Source organism: Aspergillus bombycis (assembly GCF_001792695.1).
Source record: "Aspergillus bombycis strain NRRL26010 chromosome Unknown contig00036, whole genome shotgun sequence".
NCBI lineage: Eukaryota > Fungi > Ascomycota > Eurotiomycetes > Eurotiales > Aspergillaceae > Aspergillus > Aspergillus bombycis.
Window position 1 is genome coordinate 15,506 of NW_019170038.1, and position 15,600 is coordinate 31,105.

Consider the following 15,600-nt stretch of genomic DNA (forward strand, 5'->3'; position numbering starts at 1 on the left):
GCTTATCAGCCAGTTGCCGGGCATGTTTCTCCTGCAAAGCCACAAAGATTAGAAGCTGTGCATGGGAAGGGCAAGGATACCCGGGTCACTCACTTTTTCGATGAATCCGATCAGGAACCTGACAATACGTCTCAATGAAGCCTCTTCAAGGTTCCGCTCTGCACTCAAGAGACTGAACATATCGACGAAGTGATTGTACACTGCGTTATCCTTGCTAGCTAGCTCCGTGAAGAACATGCGCGCTAAATCAGCAATTCTCTTGTCGTCATCCTCCAAGCACTTGGCCATCTCGCCTAATTGTCCCTTGACTTTGACCTGGCCCGCTAAGATGAGAAAAGTTAGAGTCATGAGGCATGTGCGCTTGACAGAGACATCATCATCATTGAGCCTGCGGTATAGGAAGTCCGTGTTCTCGTCAATAAGATGATTGAAACACACTGCCATATCACCAAGCGTAATTACTGCATTGCTACGAACGATTGGGTCTTCAGAACGTTCCATAACAGTGATTAAGAGGGGGAGGTTTTTCTCGCAGTACTCCGCCGAGACACACATTAATTTGGCCATACACAAAGTTGCTGCTGCCTGAAGGTTACGGTCAGGGTATGTGTTGCTGTTGGCGCAAATTTCTGTAACCAACGGGCCAAAGTTGGACAAGAGAGACTTATTTCCATAGAGCAGTTCTCGCTCACGGATGTGTGCCATGGCATCTGTAAAGTCATCTTCCGTTGTTCCACCGATGAGATCAAGTTCATCATCTTCGGTGGGGTCTTTGCTCATTTGAGGTGCTGCAGTGGATGCCTTGTTTTTCTCCTGTTCCGCTTTGCGGCGCTTGAAGTCAAGCTCGCACAGCTCGAGGTGTACTATTTGCTTGATTGCAATATGTCCAACAACAAATAGCAGTTGGGAGAGTACAGCAGATGAAGACTTTCTAATGGTTGGGCTGTCTGTTGACGCTGTCCCGGGACGTTTCTCGTCCCCATCACTAGCACCTTGTGAAGGAAGGCGTTGTGTTTGTGGCTGGAAAACAGACCTTGTCTTCCGCTTTAGGATATCAGAGCATAAAACATCTGGATGTTTAGACAGTGCGTAAATGGCACTAATAGCTTGCTCTGCCACCCCATACCATTCTTTATTGTCAGACACGATCTCGACAATAGCTGCGAGTTGGGTGAGGATGGGGTGATCATTAATTAGTTTGGGAATGCCGGCTTCTTTAGACTTTGCCTGTCGGCCCGGCACCATCCGTCTCAGGGCAATGCATGTATATCTCGCAAGAACAAGGTCCGCCCTTCCCAAACTCCCAAGGCCAATCCGCAGCATTACCTCAATTTCCTTGATAACCACATCGGGATCAGCTAGAGCAAGCATGCCAAGGACGATGATAGCACCCCGGCGTTGGGTTTTCGAGATCTCCTTCCTTTGGACCCCATATACCTGCCACAACTTCGCAATGACGGCATCTGAAATATGACCAGCCTTCATCATAGTACTTAACAGTTGCTCCAGACATGTCAACTCAGCGGGCGTAGAGCCAAATGTCAGACTGATCATGTTCCGAGCAACGTAGTTTGCCGCATCGTTGGGGTTGAAGGAATCTGGCGCTTCGAAAAAAAGACCTTTGTAACAGTCGATGAGATGGGTTTGGACGCCTTTCCCTTCGTCACTGTTGCCTTTTGTCCAAATAAGTCGGAGCATTCGTCGAATTCCACTACGGGATGTTTCCACCTTGTATGCGTCAAGCACAACAAAAAAGTCCATGGCTTCTATAGCCTCACTCTTATTTCTAGACGAAAGCAGTTGTGTGACGACTCCAGAGGCAGTATGCAGAACCTCAATGAACCGAATGGCTTCGTTGTAGTATTTTCTAGTCAACTGAAGCCGCGCTAGCAGTTCAGATGTTGCAGCTTGCTCAGCGGCCTTTTTCACCGCTGCGGCCTTCTCTTCTTCAGTCATGCGCGGTGCTTTGGAAGGGGATTCGTCTGGCATCTGCGTTGCATCATCTAAGAGTTCGCTGTCAACGTGCGAGGCCTCGCCACCGTCGAAACCTGGTGTCTCAGGGGGGCGGAGGGAATTCAGTTCGGCATCAACAGCATCAAGTCTGGCCATCCACTCTTTATATGAGAGCTGTCCACCATGCATGATACTGAATGGGTGAGTGGACACCAGCTTGGAGAGTAATTTAATTGCGTTTCGTCGTACGTTGCTACTCTTGTCTTCCAGACTCCTCGCTGCCAGTTCTGCAACTGCCTGCCGCCTTTTCGGGAACTTCTGATCCAAATCGCAAATCTTCATATACACTTGGATGGCACGGCACCGACAGTAGGGGTTAATATCTAGGAAACGTTCCTCGAGCACATCGAAGAACGCATTAATCTGGGTCTTGTAATTGTCACTGCGCTCTTCTTGCCGACTGAGATCAGCAATAAGGTTCCCGCAAACCTCAATCACCGCACAACGAAGGGTATAAGACTGTTGCCCAGTCAGATGCCAACATATACAGATAGAAAGAATAAGATGGTAGTACTTCGCTGTCAAGCTGCTTAGCCAAGAGTGTCATTTGTTTTATGATCAATCGCGGGGCAAGCTCAGAAAGTTTTACGATAAACGCAGATACCGACTTTGGCCCACGTGTATCATTAGAATTAAACTCCTTATTTCCAAGCTCCCTGCCACATATTAGCTGTCATCCCAGCAGTTCCAGGGTATGAGTTTAGTACTTTAGTATCTCATCCGACAGCTGAGGATAATCATATTGCTCAGCAAGGATGTGCAAAAATTCAGCCATAGGCTCGGACAGATGCTCAAAGTATGTTAGGCTCTGGACGATAGATGTCTGGGCGCCTTCATTATGGGTCAGCTCTGCTGAAGCAAACTTAATTATCGTGAGCACTCACCGAAAGCATGGCCATGATGTTTGACCGCAATACATAGAACTTTGAAGGCGTGCATGCGAATAGTCATACTCTTCACTCGCTGCTCACTTTCAAGGATGAGATAGATCGAACGTGTAAATAGATTAACAAATGTGTCGCGGTCTGATGTAGTCAAAAATATCCTGCTGAGCTTGAGCTTCATGACCTTGCACATAGTCTCCATGGAAATCTGTATCTGGGCTGTCCAGTCCCAATGACCATCTCTCATGCTAGCTTTCGACCGGCCCGACTTCCCTACACCTCTCCGAGCAGGAGCAGCTTCCACAGGTCGTTCTGCCGCCTTAACTTCCACAGCAGAAAGTGCCCATTGTAATAAGAAACCATACATATCTAGTAAATGCTTATGGTGTTGGACGCCATCCGGTTCGTCTGACTCGAGGTCTCCATGAACAATATCTGCTTCAACGGATAATCCTGACACAATTAGGTCGAGGAGCTTGCTCAGGGACCTTATGGGCAAGACTGAGCAGTGTCTGCAAAGTTGAGCTAACGTTAGGGTTCTTTCCAAGCTAAAAGTTCGGGGGATGAATCTGAGGGCCGAGCGCACTTTAAGAGAAATTGTAAAGAATTGAAGAAGGACGGCCTGGCTAGACCTTCCGGGTTCTCAGCTATCGCATCGACAATGGGGTTTAGGACATTATCGATTAATGCAGTGGACAATTGGTCCGGGTCGGCTTCACATTCCAAGAGTTCGGGTTCAGCATCAGCGGTAGGAACAGAGGTTGGGTCACTCAGATAATACTTCAGTGACTCGTTGATATCGAACTGAACCCTGTCCTCCATGATGGGAGCGACTGCGAGGGATATCCTCGAGGAGCGTGCGGAAACTGAAAGACTGGGTTAGGCGGATAATGGGTGTCGTGGGGTAAAAGAGGGTTGTAGGGACGAGACCATGCGGAAGACAAGGTCGATGGTGGCGGCAGGCTTTTGTTTGTATTTTTCCTCTTCGGTGATAAGATGGCGCTCTGAATCGGTAATAATACACATTTGATACAAATAATTACATCACATTGCCAATAGATGGGGTTTTCCCTATCACCATATTACTGCCTAGGTAACCTGCAATCGGTGTATTGCAGTATCTATAGTATATCCGGTACGCTCTTTTCATAAAATCTATGTACTTACAGTCTGCAGATCGTGGAGACAGAGGGTAAACACAAACATAGCCTTACCAGATCGGGAAATTTTTACACGCTTCCATCCATCAATTTGCTCCAAATTCCGCGAAACTGGTTCATGAACCATTTCTAGAATATAGAAACTGCAACACTGCATCATCGGATATCCTCCCACGCACACACATACGCGCCATGAACTAAATATCCTTCGTGTTTCACTCTATCTATTACAGTTCAGCCCCTTTGCCCTTCTCGGGTTAATATTGTGTGCGAAACTTCTGCAAACAATTATCCCCTTCTTTGATTAAAGGCCGCGAAGCCTTCTGGCGGCTTAAGCAGTGCCATGTCCAGTCACCATCCAGCACCTACTGGCATTTTTGAGTTACAGAAGCCGGGCCCTTCGAGACCATCACACGCGCTAGCAGGACCTAGATACGCAAGAGACGATGGTGCAGCTACCGACAGCGATGCGTCTGTGATGGAACATGAAGATGAAGACCTCCAGGATGAGGAAGACGTCGATGAATCAGTGAAAGAGGATATGAAGAAACTTGAGGATACGTTTCCCGGAATCTCCGATAGATTTCGCTTGGTAAATAGAATTGGTGAAGGTAGTCAATATTCATATTTGCTTGCTGCATTGCGTTCGGCTTCCCTTGGTTGACACATCGCAAACCTATAGGCACTTTCTCTACCGTGTACAAAGCAGAAGATTTGTTGTATGATCATTACAGGAACGATTGGGATATGTTTCAAGGTCATCAATGCGACAGCTGGACGAGCCCTCCCTCAAAAAGGCGACGTGTAGAGGGGGAACGTGGAAAATCCTTGCCTACCAAGCGACGGAAACCTCGTTATGTTGCCCTAAAAAAAATATACGTGACTAGCAGTCCATTTCGTATTCAAAATGAACTTGAGCTGCTACATGACCTCCGAGGCTGTCGATCCGTATGCCCTCTGATCACAGCCTTTCGATACCAGGATCAGGTTGTAGCGGTCTTGCCTTTCTTTCCTCATACCGATTTCCGTATACAATACCGCACATTTTTGGTTGCGGATATGCGACATTACTTCCGGTCCCTTTTTACCGCCTTGCACTCAGTCCATAAGCACAATATCCTCCACCGCGATATTAAACCGACGTAAGAAGACGCGTTTGTGGATCTGATTTGTTTTGATTTGCTAACAGTCGAATGAACCCGCAGCAATTTCCTTTATAACCCAGAAATTCGAGAAGGTGTCTTGGTGGACTTTGGTCTGGCTGAAGTAAGTCTATAACCAGCAGGTAGAAAGAGAAAAAAGAAAGAAAAACCCCCCCACAGTGAAATGCCATCATGGCCTTATTATCTGACCACTCGGTGTAGCGCGAGGGGTCCGAGTATACAGGCACGTGTCTATGTGCCAACCCAAGCTATGTCCGTCGCAGTAGATTGCTACAGAGCTACTACTCCACCCATTGCTCAACCTCGACTTTGTCGGCCGGCTACCCGAAGAACGATTCTAGGCCGTCGAGACGTGCTAACCGAGCAGGAACCCGGGGTTTCCGTGCGCCAGAAGTTCTTTTCAAGTGTACATCCCAGACGACGAAGATAGACATGTGGTCGGCGGGAGTAATCCTTTTGACTTTACTTGGTCGTCGCTTTCCTTTCTTCAACTCCGCTGACGATGTTGATGCTACTATAGAAATGGCTAGTATTTTTGGGACGCGTCGCATGAAGACGGCGGCAGCTATGCATGGGCAGATATTTGAAACGAATATTCCAACAATTGGAGAGAAAGGGTATAGTTGGGAGAAGCTTGTAAAGTGGGCCAGCTGTGTGGAGGAGTTAACTGAGAGCGAGAAACAAGCAACTCGCCTCCTGGCTGGTCTCATGGAATTGGATCCATACAAACGATTGAGCGCCAGAGATGCCCTACAACACGAGTTCTTTACGGATCCCATAGAACATGATGTTGAATGGGGAGGGAATCCCGAGGATAGTGCTGAATCTGTGGAGGAGGACGAAGCGGATAAAGATGACGAGCTGATGAGGTTGCAATGGTTTAAACCCCATAACAATGTATGATAATGATATCTTCTTAATGAGCTCTAGGGAATTTTTGCTCCATAAAGGTCGCCCAGCCACTAGTTCTATATGTCGACTACAGAATCGCCGCGATTGCTTTAGGCCGCGTTCACGCATCGTGCAGTTCCATCCTTGTTCCAAAAGGCTTTGAAGAGTCGTCGTGTAGATGGTACGACCCAGCCGTATTCCAATGGTGGCTATATCACTCATGATTCTATTCGGGCCCTATGTACTAGTTGAGTGTTTATCTCGCTTGACCTGTTACCGTTAATCTGAACAGGCCTCCCCAAAATTGTAATGGCCAGTCTGCGATGCGTGCTGAGTGGCGCCCTTTTCTCCAATGAAAACCCGACCACATGTATTGCAGCGAATACGGAAACCTGCGGTATCAGTATAGTAGTGCTTACTCTGCAATACCTTACAGAGCTCTAGCGCTTTTTCTAGCACGAAAGGATCTGCAGCGTCAAAGACCTTGGTGTCAAACTCAGGAGGTGCATATGCATGGGTGAAAGGAGGATCGGACGGAGATAGCGCAATGGTATCATAATGAATACCTGAATAAACTAAGATACAGCGAGTTGGTGGACCTTCGTTGAATCGATCAATGCGGAGTGTTTGTACATCGATTGAGCAGATCTCGATATCGAAATGCTTGCTGAGGATGCTCAGTTCGATACCTCCACCCCATGAATCCTCGTTCTGTATCCAGCGGCAATAGTCGTCTGGCTTCTTCTCTAACACTGCCTCCGAGTAGAGGCCCGGGTTTTGCTGGATAATTTGTGCGACAACAGACCTCAACTCATTCATCGCATCCATACCCCCCATGAGAGCACTGCCCACAGCGCGGAACAAACACGAATTGTCATCAGGCATAATACGTAAGACAAAGGTACCCGCATGCTCAGGGGATGGAATTTCGGGTAGATCATCTGAGATAGCGTCGCTGGACGTGTGTGGCATCGGATGCCTTTTGAGTGGCTCTTGCGAGCTGGGTGTTAACCCCTCATTACTGGGAGGCACTTCTCTCTTCGTTATCAGAAGTTGCTCCCCATCCAGCTTAAACCCGATATCAGAGATCTTCTGGTTTGGTTGAAGCTCATCCAGCAGAAAATGTTTGAGATCGGGATATCCATATTTCACATCGTAGGATTTCATTCCAGTCTTATCCACAATCTGAGTTCGGAGATCGTTCACGGTAGCACTATCATCAAGGGTGATGGTGGACTGTCCATCCGGTCCGCGGATACGAAATCTCATCTTCAGGAGTGGGTACTAGTATACCGGAGATGGTAATAATTATCGTGGCAGGGAAGGGAGGGAGGAAAGCAGCGCGGAGTAGTAGCGGACTTGAGGAGATAGCAGTAGTACCTGATAACTACAGGCAATAAGGATTATAAACAGCACTCACCTACTAGTGGGGCTAAGTGGGAACACGAAGAAAGAGGGGGAAGAGCTCTTGCATTCAGGTTCCTCTTCCATACTATCGGTATTGTACATATGCCCAGCACCAGTAATATTTAGCACTGTGTATATCAAACAATGGAAATTTGGGTGGTTAGCCGAACAATTATATTCTCAAGGATTTGGGGTACTAGGGAAGAAATAGCAGTAAAAAACGTTTGGTTATCAGATTAATGATTGTCCTCGAAACCCCACATAATGGAAGAGGACATGAGGACACACTAGTTGACGGGACTTTTCATATTTTAAACTATTTCTCAATGTGGGGAGATTCTGGGTTGATACTACTCCATATACATATATCTGTTATGCATGTACAACAATACTAACTAATGTAGGCAACAAATTAAAGTACCTAGTAGCATGCAGATGGTAACCCCCCTGATGGTTGTTTCAAGCCTACAGAAAGGTAATGTAAATACCTTTCTGTAGGCCATGGTACTGTACCTATGTATTTCATGTCCTAGTATAGATTAGTATAGATTAGTATAGATTAGTATAGATTAGTATAGATTAGTATAGATTAGTATTGATAAGTATGATATACCTATATACCAATAAGTCCTTTGAGTAGTTGAATGAAATAATAGCATTCTGTACAATCAGAGTACATCCATGATACTTTATCGATCTCCTAGTACTCCAAATGTAGTTAGTAGGTATGTATGTGCAGTAAGTATGTATGTATATACCGAACATAGTATGGTTGGTAATCACTTGAAATTTAGGGGTTCCTTTGGAACTTGTAAAGACACTGCTCCCTAGGTACACTATGTAGGAAGTATTGTGTGTATTGTACATAGTTATATGTATACTCTGTACATTATGGTCTATCTTACCATAGGTATACTCAATATGAACTTGCGCAGAGTTCAATCAGTTACAAATTTCATTGTAAGAAAAATGTAACGTAACAATTCATGTATGTACCTGATGACTCAGCTGCGCGAACCTCCTCTGTTGCGATTTGCGCGATCTTCTCAGCATTTCTCACTGACAGAATAATTCCAGCAGCTTCCACTGGTCTACTTGAAGTATCATTGATAGTCCTTGGTCTTCGCGGCCGTGTTTTATACAGCATGGAGAAGAACTTGGAGCCGTCGCAACTCCAACCCACATCTGAAGAGCCCGTTAAGTCAATCGAGGACGATGGGAAGGGCGATAGCGCTGCGACGGCCGAGGGTGTTACCGACGAACAATGGAGATCAATGATGGATGTTGTCATGGCCATCTACGAGTTCAGAGAAGAAGAGTAAGTTTTGGTGATTTCCTTGGAATTATTCACTAGTCACATTGTGAAGCTCACTATTCCCGCCTTCAACTCCCAGTGGCCATGATCCGTCCAAACTTTTCCAACGCAGCGTTAATAAGCGCAATGTCCCGGACTATTACGATATTATTAAAGAGCCAATGGCTCTCAGCATTCTAAAGCAAAAGATCAACAAGAGAGAATATACGACATTCTCTTTGTTCGTGCGAGACTGTGCTCTGGTAAATCGACCGCGGTCCTTCTCTTCGGAGCGATTGCTTCCGCAGTGTACTAGAGCTTGCCAATGCTGACATGCTACCTCTCCGCCAAGATTCCTCATAATGCACAGACGTACAACCGTCCCAAGTCTCAAGCGTACGAAGACGCGCTCGTGATTAAGGTCTGCAGAAAAACCTCCAAGCCCTCGCTGTAGTTTGCACTCTTTTATTAATGTTGGTCTGTAGGATGTATTTGTCACTGAATTCCGGAAACTAGTAGATCAGGGAATAATCCCCCCGGAGGTTGCTGAACTCCCCGACCTCGGCGAGATCCCCGAAGCAGATCCTCTTCCGGAAGAGGAGGACGACGACGAGGAAGACGACGACGAGGACGAGGACGAAGAGGACTCGGACGATGATGGCCGACGGAAGAAGAAACGAGGCCCTCGCCCTGGAAGCAAACGAGACGGTGGAAAGGATGACGGCCACAAGTCTAACGATCCTGAGCTAAGAAAAAAACGAGGACGGCCGCCGCGTGTGGACACACCCATGGAGGCCAGGATCAAAGCTGTCTTGAAGGGTATTCGAAAACTGAAAGGGCCAAGCGGCGCACTCAAAGTTCGGCATTTTGAGCGTTTGCCTGATAAGGCTACATATCCTGACTATTATGTGGAGATCAAAGAGCCAATCGCTATTGACATCATTAAACGAAAGTCTAAGCGGAAGAAGTATAACTCCGTCGATCACTTCATGAGGGATATGGACTTGATGTTTAACAACGCCAAAATATACAACCAGCCCGAGAGCCAGATTTATAAAGATGCTGTGGACTTGCAAGTGGAATCACGGAAGCTCGCTGAAATTGAGAAAAAGAAACCAGACAGTGAGTACTTGATGGAGGATGGGCGTCTGCCATTACCGGACGGAATTCTTTACAAAGGCGAGCTATGGAAGGTCGGTGATTGGGTCCATATACAAAACCCTAATGATGTAACCAAACCCATCGTGGCCCAGATATACCGCACTTGGCAGGATTCCGAGGGCGATAAATGGGTCAATGCCTGTTGGTATTACCGTCCCGAGCAAACCGTCCACCATTTTGAGAAGCACTTTTATCCAAATGAGGTGGTCAAGACTGGCCAGTACCGAGATCATCGGATCGAAGAAGTGGTAGATCGCTGTTTTGTGATGTTTTTCACTCGCTACAATCGTGGACGGCCCAGGGGCCTCCCTCCTGATAAGGATGTATATGTCTGTGAAGCTCGGTATAACGAAGAGAAGCACAAGCTGAACAAGATTAAGACTTGGGCGAGCTGCCTCCCAGATGAGGTGAGGGAGAAGGATTACGAAATGGACCTATTCGACGTTCCTCGGCGGATCAAGAAGGTTTCAAGCCCTATCAAGCACCTGCTTAAGAGCGACGCGAAAGAGACAGATGATCTTCCAAAACCAACATGGGGAGCCGAGAACGCACCACCAATTGTTGGCGCTGTTCATCGCCGTCCGCGAGATGAAAATGTGAGTCTTCGCTGTCCTGTAACGTCAATTTTCATGTGCCCCTGTGACATTATTGTAGCTAACAAATATTATCGTTCCTAGGAGTCCCCACCACCTGAACCCACACCTTCTCCACCCCCGTCTTTGCCTCCACAAAATCTGCCCTCTGCTCCTGCTCGGCAGGCTTCGATCAGTCAAACTCCGCAGCGGCCTAGTGTGGATAGTCAAGGCAACACTACTGCTGCCGGAACCACTCCTGCACCACCGCGCTCGCCAGCTGCACCAATCCCTCCTGTTCAGAACGCGCCCGTGCCAGTTCCTCCAACGACTTATCAGCAACCTCAGTTGCCCCCTACCCAAACATATCAGCCCGCCATCCAGAGACGCTCCAGTGGTTTTTTGCAACAGACTCCACATGCCTCCTACCAGACATCGGCTGTCTCTCATCCGTACGCAGCGGTTCAGCCAGCACCATATACGCCCTATCAGGCGAACCGCATACAAGTTCCACCGGGGACAGTGTACAACCCCAATGCCCCTCGTCCGATCGAAGTGTTCCATTTGAGCGATGCTGCTAATGCTACTATCCCGGAAGATATTCGAGAACAGTTTCATTGTGATAATCAAGGCCACGTGCTATTTTTCTCTTCGCCACCTCTGGATATTATACCTCCCCTCCAACAGAAGCTAGGCCACTCGCTCAAATATCTAGCAGTTAAAGAGGAGCGCCGGAAACTAGTCGAAGCGAAGAAGCGCAAGGAGGTGGAAGAGCGAGCCGTGCAAGACCAGAGAGTAAAGCGTCAGCGGGCTGACGAGGAAGCGTCGCTTGCCGTTAGAATCGAGTCTCTGACTATGAAGGCCATTGGCACCATGGCAGATCACATTGGAACCGGCACGGAGATGATCTATCAGATGATCTATCATGACCAAGCAGAAAAGGCAAGAGAAGCAAATTTCAGTGTCCTTGAGCAGAAAGTCCTTACCGACCGTATTGATAAGGAGAAGACTAGGCAAATTCAGGCGCAGTCGAGGAGAGCGACCTTTGTCCCCCTCAAAGAAAACATCATAAGCACGGACGATATTTGACCCTAGGTTTAATAAACAAGGAGGGGAATGAATACAAGCTGTCAATCCAATCTATCAATTGCTGGTTTCGCTTAATTACCCAACATAATGCAAGCCTTTGTTGATTTTAACCTCTTTTTCTTCCTTTTCTTTGCGTGGGACATGGCTTATTGAGTAGGCAGCTGATTCGGTATTCACCTTCATGCACCTAGCATGATTGATAGCCTGATGATTGATTGAAGCGTGGCCATTATCTTGGAAGGTTTTTGAGCATACAGCTCTACATAGATATCTTTATCAAACATTTCTAATGATGTACTATATACACAAAGCTGTGTAGATGATTTTGTGAATACCTTTGTAGGCATAAATACTGTGATATACATACACACTTTCCTTTGACAACCATGGTCACAGTTAAGGCAAAAAAAAACACATCATTGACTCGTAAAATTGAGCGGTTACATGAGGTGAGAACATTGCAAAGAAAAGATGGTTGAAGGTTGAGGGGATGAAAAAATGACAAAGCTAGAGTGTACATGCAATTAGCAAGCAACCAGAGAACATTCACTTCTTCCCTCTTGGTTCTTTGCCTTCAAATGCCATGTTGTGAAGTATGTGAAATGCCGGAAGGATCGGAAGATATAAAGAACAAAATAAACATGATAAGAATTATTGGCAGAATATTGAGCCTTTCCAATTCTCTGAAACTCCGACCACACCCTTGAATTATCCCAAACATGGTCTAAGCCAAAAATATGCAAGACGAAAGAAGGCTGTACAGAGATTCTCGAAGATCGCTTGTTTTAGTCGTTCTATGCGAAATGCCTACCAAATGTGGCTGAAGCCAGGCATTTCATATGTTCTTCAGTAAAACCCCATGAGCGAAGTCGTGGACTGGTGCCAAATTATGAAAGCCGCTTTCCTCATGTTTCCCCTGATGCAGCGTGGCTTTTGTTTACCCGATGAAAGATTATAACTTCTAATAAATTGGTGTTGGAATGGAGGACCATCAAATCCTAGTTTTGCGCTTTCGGAAAGGATATTAGGGCTGGAAGCCTGAGCTACTCGTCGGTGTAGAATCGTCATCGTGAGACTCAGCTTTACTGGTACTCCAGGAGGCGCTATTCCGTTTGTTGTTCTCTTCTTCTTCCATGGAGAAAACCAAGTCGCCTTGCTCCTCATCAATCCTGGTAGTACTGACGGGCGACGATACAGTACGGTCGAGACGGCCACTGGCTCCCACTGATGAAGAATGACGGGCAGCGCCAGGGTGAAGTGACATACCGCTAAGTTGTTGCGATATCATGGACGTTGACTGTTGCCGAGAAGGAGTAGAGACAAAGGGCGAGACGTCACCCGATGTTTGCCGGCTTCCGATGGGTCCAAGGCTGGGACTTGCGCCGAAGGTCAACGAAGACTCACGGAGAGGAGATCCGACTTGTGGTAACGAGGTGCCATGTGCATCCTCCTCCTTCTTCTGTCGCTGTTTCGCAAAAAGGGCACCAAATCTGGATGGGCTGGACGCCAGAGGCGAACCGACCTTTGAAAGGCTGGTACCAGTCATACCAAGCCCACTGAGATCACGATGACTTGAGCTAGGCTCATAATCTGTGCGTGAAAGACGTCGTAGCCGCTCCTGCGGCGTCAGCACATCGTCGTGCAGATTGATAGGCAGGTAGTCCTCCTCCATCGGGAAATTGCTGTCATCCCAATCATCTAAGGCGGTAAGCCGCGGAACACTCGCAGAGAGCATTCGTGGTTTCACCGACCGCTGTGAGTGCAAAAAGCGAGGTCCCGGGCCATCCTCAGGAATTCCAGGAGGGGAAGAACCCATGAAAGAAGGGGGCTTCCTTAAATCTGATCCATATGCGGTATCGCGGAGACTCCGGAGCGCATCGGAGGGGCCGCCGATTCTTTGGGCCGGCGGTGATAGTTCCAGTCCGAATTTCGATGGCATAGAAGCGGCTACCGGTCCATAACGAGCGGCGTGTGATATTCCTTGGCTATCAAAGGAGGCAGGGAGGGGTGCATCAAGTGCGGTTAAATGGCGGTGATTTGGGGACATGGGAAATCGTATGTCATCCATCGGAGAACCGTACTTAGAGCCGGCGTCTGAAGCCAAGCCCGCGTCGATGGTAGGAATGGCGTCATATGGTTGCTGTGGAGAGTGTATGGCAGCATACTCCTCTTGAGAATGAACTTGAGGGCCATACCGGGGCTCTTGGGCGTTCATTCTCTGTTGCGAAAGGACGGAATTCGTCAAAGCTGAATCTTGATTCACATACGCTTGGGGGTTAACTCTGCCACCCAAGTTGAGATGACTACCGCCCACCCCTACACCTGGATTGGGTCGATTAACCCGTCGGCCATCAGGGAGAATATGCGCCAGCGCACACTTGGCTCCGAACTTGCAGTTACCCTAGGACCATGGCACATGTAATCAGCCATATAAATTCCGCAGTAAAGGGAAAGGGTAACCCCAGGCATGAAAAGGTCAAGGTGTCGTCTGGGGGATCCATACCTTTGTGAAGTATTTACACGGCGCATAGTCAATCGCAGCATCGGTAGAATGTAGGAAAGGGCAGGCAGGTCCCGCCTGACAAGCTCCTTGACGAAAGAATTTGCAGGGGACATGCTTAGTATCTGTTGTCCGTCATATGTAAGTCAGCACTGGCCTTGTTTCGCAGGTCATAAGCTCCACATGAAGAGTGTCGTTGGCCTTCTTTATAGCTCAATAGGTACGGGGTAGAGTCTTACTGCTTTGATTGGGAGGGCTACGGGCAGCCATGTCAAGGCCTGAGAGATTGCGAGAATGGCCGTTCTGGATAGTCCCTGAGGGAACCGGGAGTGGAGCACGGTTTTTCATGTCACCTGAAAAGCGATTATGGGGACGGGGTGTGTGGGAAGGTGAAGGTTGTGAAGGAGGAGTATTGCGAGAGGCTGACACTTGCATGGCTGAGAGAAAGAGAAGGCGGACTACTGACTGGAAGCCCACAAAATCCGGAGGGGTTTACTATCGGGCGGGGTGGAGATAATAACGGTACTAAGAAAAGTAGTAAAATGAGAAACCTGCTTTCTGAGGGCGGTCAACATTGATAACAAGTGAATAGGAGAGGAAAGAAGGGGGGAGGGAGAAAAGAAGGGAAGAGAAGAAGAGAGACAGAGAGAGAGAGAGAGAGAGAGAGAGAGAGAGAGAGAGAGAAGGGTACTGACATGGAAAAGGTATATTAATATTGAACGTTGGTTAAATTGAGATTCGCAACTTTCATACAGTTAGCTTGTTGACACCTTGAATCTGAGGCAATCAACCCCGAGCATCCTAGACCACGAATTGCCGAAAGTGCTCGTACCTAGCAATTAAATAGAGGGGATGTTAAAAAAAAAAAAAGCAGAAGAAGAAGGCAAAAGAGAGAAAGAAATCTCTGCATATTTTCTCTTTACTAAAGAACCTATAAAAGACAGTCACCCAAAACATTGAGAATCTGTAGGCGGCCTCGACAGATTGTAATCCTCATGGGAAAGCCTTTCCAGCCCGATTGGTTTGCCCTCTGGAATAAATATTTTCTGCTAGGTATGTACTTTCTTACAGCCAACGGTACGAATTTGATACACTCATTGCGCGCTACAATAAACATTGGCGTAACTTTGAAGTCAAAGTACCTCCAAGTATATAATTTCAATATATTTTAACTAGGAGAATAGGTGAAACAAATAAAGATTACATGAAACACAACCACATGTACACTCACGCAATATGATATTTCTTTACCTCTACTCTAGAATAAGATCAATGGTTCCTTTTCCTCTCTTCTTCTTTCCCCTCACCTGATAAGAGTAAGGCGCACGACACTATCAGAAGCACAGATGATATACGAAGAACCCATAGGATTGTTATTAGAACTGTGGTAAAATATACTATCACAGACCGCGTGCGACGACCATGGCAGTTATAGGATGGTCTTCATATTTCGATGTCTATACATC

At 47.2% G+C, this 15,600-nt stretch overlaps 5 protein-coding genes across 5 annotated transcripts; 2 read left to right on the forward strand and 3 right to left on the reverse strand.

Moving 5' to 3' along the window:
- Positions 1–48: 48 nt before the first annotated feature.
- ABOM_005174 (condensin subunit YCS4) lies at positions 49–3,719 on the reverse strand (the record flags this gene model as incomplete). The annotated part of the gene is made up of 5 exons (XM_022532303.1): positions 49–2,472; positions 2,528–2,669; positions 2,721–2,844; positions 2,898–3,409; positions 3,484–3,719. 5 exons carry the CDS (start codon positions 3,717–3,719, stop codon positions 49–51), a joined length of 3,438 nt encoding a protein of 1,145 aa, XP_022389734.1.
- A 681-nt stretch (positions 3,720–4,400) lies between these two features.
- On the forward strand, positions 4,401–6,123 carry ABOM_005175 (serine/threonine protein kinase CDC7; the record flags this gene model as incomplete). Its single annotated transcript, XM_022532304.1, has 4 exons — positions 4,401–4,668; positions 4,740–5,199; positions 5,263–5,323; positions 5,422–6,123. The coding sequence occupies 4 exons, from the start codon at positions 4,401–4,403 to the stop codon at positions 6,121–6,123; spliced, it is 1,491 nt and encodes a 496-aa protein (XP_022389735.1).
- A 267-nt stretch (positions 6,124–6,390) lies between these two features.
- On the reverse strand, positions 6,391–7,380 carry ABOM_005176 (ubiquitin-specific protease OTU1; the record flags this gene model as incomplete). The annotated part of the gene is made up of 1 exon (XM_022532305.1): positions 6,391–7,380. The coding sequence occupies one exon, from the start codon at positions 7,378–7,380 to the stop codon at positions 6,391–6,393; it is 990 nt and encodes a 329-aa protein (XP_022389713.1).
- Positions 7,381–8,663: 1,283 nt separating this feature from the next.
- ABOM_005177 (putative RSC complex subunit (RSC1)) lies at positions 8,664–11,634 on the forward strand (the record flags this gene model as incomplete). The annotated part of the gene is made up of 5 exons (XM_022532306.1): positions 8,664–8,836; positions 8,913–9,075; positions 9,165–9,233; positions 9,298–10,569; positions 10,651–11,634. 5 exons carry the CDS (start codon positions 8,664–8,666, stop codon positions 11,632–11,634), a joined length of 2,661 nt encoding a protein of 886 aa, XP_022389736.1.
- A 1,024-nt stretch (positions 11,635–12,658) lies between these two features.
- Positions 12,659–14,250, reverse strand: ABOM_005178 (putative spindle poison sensitivity protein Scp3; the record flags this gene model as incomplete). The annotated part of the gene is made up of 2 exons (XM_022532307.1): positions 12,659–14,035; positions 14,155–14,250. The coding sequence occupies 2 exons, from the start codon at positions 14,248–14,250 to the stop codon at positions 12,659–12,661; spliced, it is 1,473 nt and encodes a 490-aa protein (XP_022389737.1).
- Positions 14,251–15,600: the final 1,350 nt, after the last annotated feature.